This window comes from Anarhichas minor, unplaced genomic scaffold (assembly GCF_050575085.1).
Source record: "Anarhichas minor isolate MPS153535 unplaced genomic scaffold, ASM5057508v1 ptg000058l, whole genome shotgun sequence".
NCBI lineage: Eukaryota > Metazoa > Chordata > Actinopteri > Perciformes > Anarhichadidae > Anarhichas > Anarhichas minor.
In genome coordinates this window covers 2,812,410-2,818,409 of record NW_027466504.1, presented here as the reverse complement: position 1 = coordinate 2,818,409, position 6,000 = coordinate 2,812,410, and the positions used below count along the sequence as shown (strand labels likewise).

The window sequence follows — 6,000 nt, the reverse complement described above, 5'->3', positions numbered from 1 at the left end:
ACCTACAAAGCTCTGAATAGTCTGACAGTTTGTTTATGTTTAAGCTATTTTAAGTGACGCCTTACTGTTCCGAGATCTCGGCACTCTGCACCCCCTCCCTTTGGTTGGTACTGATTAAACCGATGGTCAGAACTACAAAAATAAGAGCTAAATTGAAAGGAACCATATTTTTGATAGTTTAAAAAGCACAATTCAGATTTTTCAACTTGGGTCTTATATTAGTTTGTCCATCATTCTTAATAGTTATGATCAAACTGTACTCGTCAAAGTAATTGCTGAGATCTGGGAACATGGTGACATAGCAGCCCACTCTCCAAAAAAAAATAAGTTTCCATGCAACAAAACTGCATTGTGAACGTTGCGTATTACCTTTGTATTCGACGAGTCTGCGTAAGTCTGTGTATGGAAGAGGTCCACACAAGACTTTCACCAAGGAGAGCTCTGTTCGTGTCCCATGTGAAACCAACAAGGTTGGACATTGATACACTGAAGTTGCACAAACAAACCAACTTATTGTTCTGATTATCTTAGCCACTTTATTTGGAAGCCAAACTGAAGTTGGAGCACCTGAAATGTTGCTAATAAACCCTTATTGAACAGGGAAAAACGGTGTGCTTAACTACAGTAAGGACAGCAAGTCAATGCTGGAAATAAGTTTGTAACCTGCGAGAGAATTTCCGTCAGAATGCCCAACCTGGAGGTTTGTTTCCAACATGTCTGACTGCTTGTGTTTCTTGTCCTGTCAGCCTCATTTCCAGTGATGCCACCTTGGTCACAGATCTCAGCCATTAACTACTAATGGACGGCAATGAAAATAAGACCCAATGGCTGAAACAGACTGAAACATTAAATTGATTGAAGTTGCAAATACCACAACTGCATGCTATTAATTGTTGTACATACAGCACACCCAACCACAGCCCACTGACTTCAGGTGAGGTGTATTTAGTTCATGTCTACACATCAAAACAGTACAATGGTGAAGAAGAAGTTGTTAATTGTTTTGTAGTCACAGTGAGAACCTTAAGTTCGATTAAGGTACAGACGAAGAGCTGTCGAACTCCAGTGAAGCATGTTCCAACCCACCGTAGCCATTCATCTTCTTCAGTTTCAGCTGGTCCACGTGGATCAGACCCCGGGTCTCTAGGACTGCCTCCTTCTTGGAGAACATCTGGCTGATCTCCATGAATGTCTTGTTCTTTGTCTCTGGGATGACAATGTAGACGTAGACGGCCACGGACAGACAAATGCTGCCAAACACCAAGTAGCAGTAAGACCCCGCTGACATCTGATGGTTAGATGTGGCAGATGGATAGAGGATCGTTGGAAGGATTGAGAGATAAGAACAGAAAAATCTGATGAAACAAGTGATTGATCCAAAAGGAAAATAGTTATTTCGAATAAAAGCAGAGGGGACTCAAGAGAGAAGGCAAAGCTGAAGGAAAGGGTCAAGAATTCATGCTTTTCTCAGGTTTTTCAAGGCAGGACAGGTATGATGCAGCACAGGTATGATGCAGCACAAGGTTGGAAACAATCAGTTGTAATCATGACTGGGAAACATTTCTGAAAGCTCCATATATCTGGCTTGAAGATGCATATACAGAAGGGCCCAAAAATCAAGCACATACCACACATCACATCTGCTGTACTTCGTTGTTCAAGGTAATTAAACTCCCAGTGAACAGATACAGTATAGTGTTATATTATCTACCACCCTTTCCATAAGAAGTGAATGCCACGTGATCATATCTTAACTAGGGATACCAACCCAGCCTCACTCCCAACTCGTCAAATACCAACGCTTAGTCAGAGCCCTTCAGCGTCTGATAGACCGCGGTTTCAACTAACGCAAATGTAAAACCACCTGTGTCATTGAAAGATGGTCAGCGAGAGAAAGTCCACTGAGGACGGACTGGTCGGCTAATACCGAACTTTTATCCGGTAGACTGGTTCGTGTCCCATGCAAAACTAAAAGTAAATGTTGGTAATGTCACTCACGTGAGATGCTACCCATGTAACGAGCATAAAATGACACGTCGTCCCTGATACGTCCAAAGCTAACCGGGTACCTAGAAGGTCATAGTTTGACGCTCATAGTTTGACGCTCTAGGGCCAATGCCCAAGCGTCGGGATTTGACGAGTTGGGAGTGAGAATGTATGTGATCTACCACCATTTCCTGTCTAGCATCGCCTGATCTCTCCACAGCGCTGTTGATCAAGGTGGAACCATGTGGGACTCAGCAAGACAAGCACTACTGTCTTTGCGTTCACTTATGACCTTTCCTTCTAGTGAAAGAAGAGTAGTATGCATTCATTGTTACATGTTCTGCCTTTGTTACCACTGTTCTCTTTTTTGCTTTGGCAACAACTTCCTGGAGCTAAATTTGCTCATCGCCACATCACTACAAAGACAATAACATCAGCGACCACTATTTCACTACTGCAGCTGTATCCAACAAGACAACCAATTCTTTAGAAAAAAAAAGGAAGACGGGCATCTGCTGTGCTTGTGGTTAAGATGCATACCATATAACTATAAAAATGTAATGGTTGGCTCATGGCCAGGGACCAATGGTGTATGTCACAGCAATCTATTTCGCAATAAAGAAGGGAAGATGGGAAACACACACTCTTAGAGACATGCAGGCTTGCAAGAAGAAATTTAATAGTGGGAAAACCACACAGTCATAAGCTAATTGGAGCTTTAAAATTTTGTTTTCTAAGATTGGAAGCATACCAAGATCACATTTACCAGTTCCGATCACATTACATTTGTGGTTGTTAAAAAGCCAGAGCATTGACATTTAGGAAAGACAAAAGCTCACGCAGGGCAGCACATTGTATAGCTTTCACCTGTAAAAAGGGGAAGCCGAAGCCCACGGTGAAGTTAGATAGCCAGTTCAGTGATCCTCCTACGATGTAGGCCGCCGGCCGATGGGACTGTTTAAATAGTTCTGCTGTGATCAGGAAGGGAACTCCCGCTGGAACAGCAACAAAGCCAAACACATAAAAACATTAATACAAACCACACACTTCTGTTGAATGAGTTCACTGAAAGGTCCATGTTACCGATTTAGAATTGAACCTTGATTAGGTTGGACTGCTCATTGAAATAAAAATTTTAAAAACTTGGTGAAACTCCAAAAACTCTTGATCCTACATTTCCCACAATGCAACGTGATTGTGTCTACCATTACGCATAGACACACATTATGCAGAATTTGTTTTTATTTATTTCTATAAAAGAAGTAAAAACTGTTTAATTGAATGTGCAAATTAAATATCCTATTAGATATGTGCTAATTTGGATAAATTCCCAGAAGAGAAATATGGACATTGGATTGTGCCAGGTTCTGAATTATTGTTTTCCTTTTGTTGACGAATTAGAGTCAAAGTATTTTACAGAGGGAATTTCGTTGTTTATTATTATCACAGTAAATAAAATAAAATAATTAAAAAAACCCTCTGTAAAACCTTTAGAATATAGATAGGAATGAAACTGTAAAGTTTGGTGTATGCAAGTGCTATAGAAGAAGTGATTTCTGGTCTTAGAGTCTGAGAAATAACTCATTTTCAAGAGACGGATTGTAAAATAACCATTTTGAAGACACTACAGGTGAATAGGGTAAAACATTTAACTAATAGATTTCACCATGAAACTTTAACCCCAGTTGATTAGTTACATTAAGGTGATAGTTTGTTTTCTAAAATGTTATGTTTGAATATGCAAATGAGGCATTATCTAATGTTAACTTTTGGTGAATTTAGTAGAAATCTACAGGCACAAAAAAGGCAAAGTAGTCACAAAAAAAAGAAGCTAAATGTGCAATTTTTATGTTTTCTTTCCACCAGTCTGAAAGAAACAAAAAAGTTCAAAATCCCCAAATGGACCAGTGCATGAAAAAACCAATGGTCTGCCTGTAGTGTCTTGCCTTGAAGCAGCATTTTGTCTTCACAAATCAAGTAACTTGTTTTTCTTTTTTTAATTATGCATAAAAAAGATGCAGATGAATTTCCTATTAGAATATATCAAAAAAACAGTTCTACTGAGGAGTGGCTGTGTATGGAAAATATAATGCATGTTCATTCATCATCTCTCGCACCAATATAGTTCATGCAATGCTAATTAGAGAACTGAACCAGCTGATAGGGCGAGGGCCAGTGTGTGGACAGGAGAGTCGTATATCAAAAAAATGCATATTACTGATATTTTATTATCATATTCTACCATTAAAACTGCATTATTTGTCTCTCTTACAGGAGGCCATAGAACATAGATTAGTCCGCATGAATAACTGCTTTGGGGGAATAAATAGGCATGTGTATCACTCAGTGTAGGAAGCTGTGGAACAACACTTTTCATGAATGTTCTCATTACAGATTTGACAAACCGTATGTAAATATGAATTTTAATAGCTTGAGACACTCTCTGACTCTTACATTTCTTCAAATTAGAAACCCTTACAGAATGTTTAGGGTATGACCTCCAGAGGGAGCCATTTAATAACACAAAGCAACCTGTACCTCTGCAGACCAACCATGTCAGCGGTGCCGTTTGTCACCTAAAGTCCTGTTGTGCTAAAGAAATAAAATGATCCCTCCTCAGCTGCAATCAGATCTGAAATTACCTCTAGTGGTATCTCTCCATGCATATTGTGTGTCTCCACACCAGTAACATGTAGGATTTAATTGGAATAACTGACATCTAAAAATTCCAGAGTGAGTGCTAACTCTGGATCTTTGACGACAGTCTACATCAGAGCTAAAATGCTAACGTCCACTAATTGATTACTCAATTGACAGAAAATTAAACTATTTTCACAATTGATTCATCATATGTCATTTTTTTAAGGGGAAAAAAAGCCCAAAAGTCAAAGGTTCCAGCTTTAGTAAATGGAGCATGGTGTTCAGTCAGAGCACTGAAGTTGTGCTTGTAATGGCTAATTGGAATCAGCTGTTGGCAATGTGCAGTGATTGGCTCATTCACAGCTGTGTGGCATCCAAGGTTGTAATAGCTTTAACATTTTATTTTATTTTAGACTTTTCAGTTTAATTTTAGTTTTTGTATGTTTAGTTTTTTTAAGGAGGTGGGGCAGTTATGTTTAGTATGTAGCTATACATACGCATCCAATACATGGTTGGAGAACTGTGTAGGAATGGTGATCATGTTTAAATCTTTAGAGTTGGCAATCAACTTGAATACTCTGTAACGACCACACTCGTAAGATTAGATCTGACCTACTATAATATTTAAAGCATATATCACATATCTTATTTGGGGATTTGTTCTTAGGTAACACTCAAGAACAATTACGCACATTTGAGTGCTGATGTGTTTGTGCAAAATAATTGGTTATTGTATTTTCATCAATTCTAAAGTTGTACTACATTATGGGATTTAAGTTACAACAGCATTTCTATCGTTTATAATTTTTTATATATACAATTATTTTCATTATTTTACAAATCATTACCGTTTTTAAAATAAATAAACTCATCACATCAACACTTAACGAGTAATAGCATCCCATGAATGTTTTGTTTTTTATATCCACTACTGATGCTATTTAAAAATGCTAATTTGGCATTAATTTCCACTGGCGTCCTGTCCTCCAGCCTCTTTAGACCTTTGTTTGGGGCGTTTCAAGTTTGTTTGTGCACACGGCCCTGCAGTCTCATGCCTTTTTTATGTGGATTGGCCAGGTGTTTTTACACACTAATTAGGATCAACTGGCACTCGCCTTCAATTTACAAAGACAACGGGACTCATGATAAGAACACAGGTGTTAAACAATTGCGTGTTATAAGAACATACCACATATCTGGTCAAACAAAAATAATCACATTTGACTAGTTTGAACATTTTATGGATCAAATAATTGAGAATAATAAATGAAGGAAATATTTGCAGTCACAATATAGGGAGTAGTGTGTAGTCAACCAGTGTTCTGTGCTTTTCTTCTGTTGGTAAAGCTGACGTGTTAAAACCTTTTTTTTCTA

At 38.3% G+C, this 6,000-nt stretch overlaps 1 protein-coding gene across 1 annotated transcript in view; it reads right to left on the bottom strand.

Moving 5' to 3' along the window:
• Positions 1–1,033: 1,033 nt before the first annotated feature.
• The window catches only part of slc2a15a (solute carrier family 2 member 15a), a 30,267-nt gene continuing 25,300 nt past the window's right edge, over positions 1,034–6,000 (bottom strand). The window contains exons 11-12 of the mRNA XM_076077036.1: positions 2,854–2,981; positions 1,034–1,288 (exon numbers count right to left, since the gene is read on the bottom strand). Coding sequence (XP_075933151.1) covers positions 1,034–1,288; positions 2,854–2,981 — 383 coding nt within the window. The remainder of the gene's footprint in view (positions 1,289–2,853; positions 2,982–6,000) is intronic.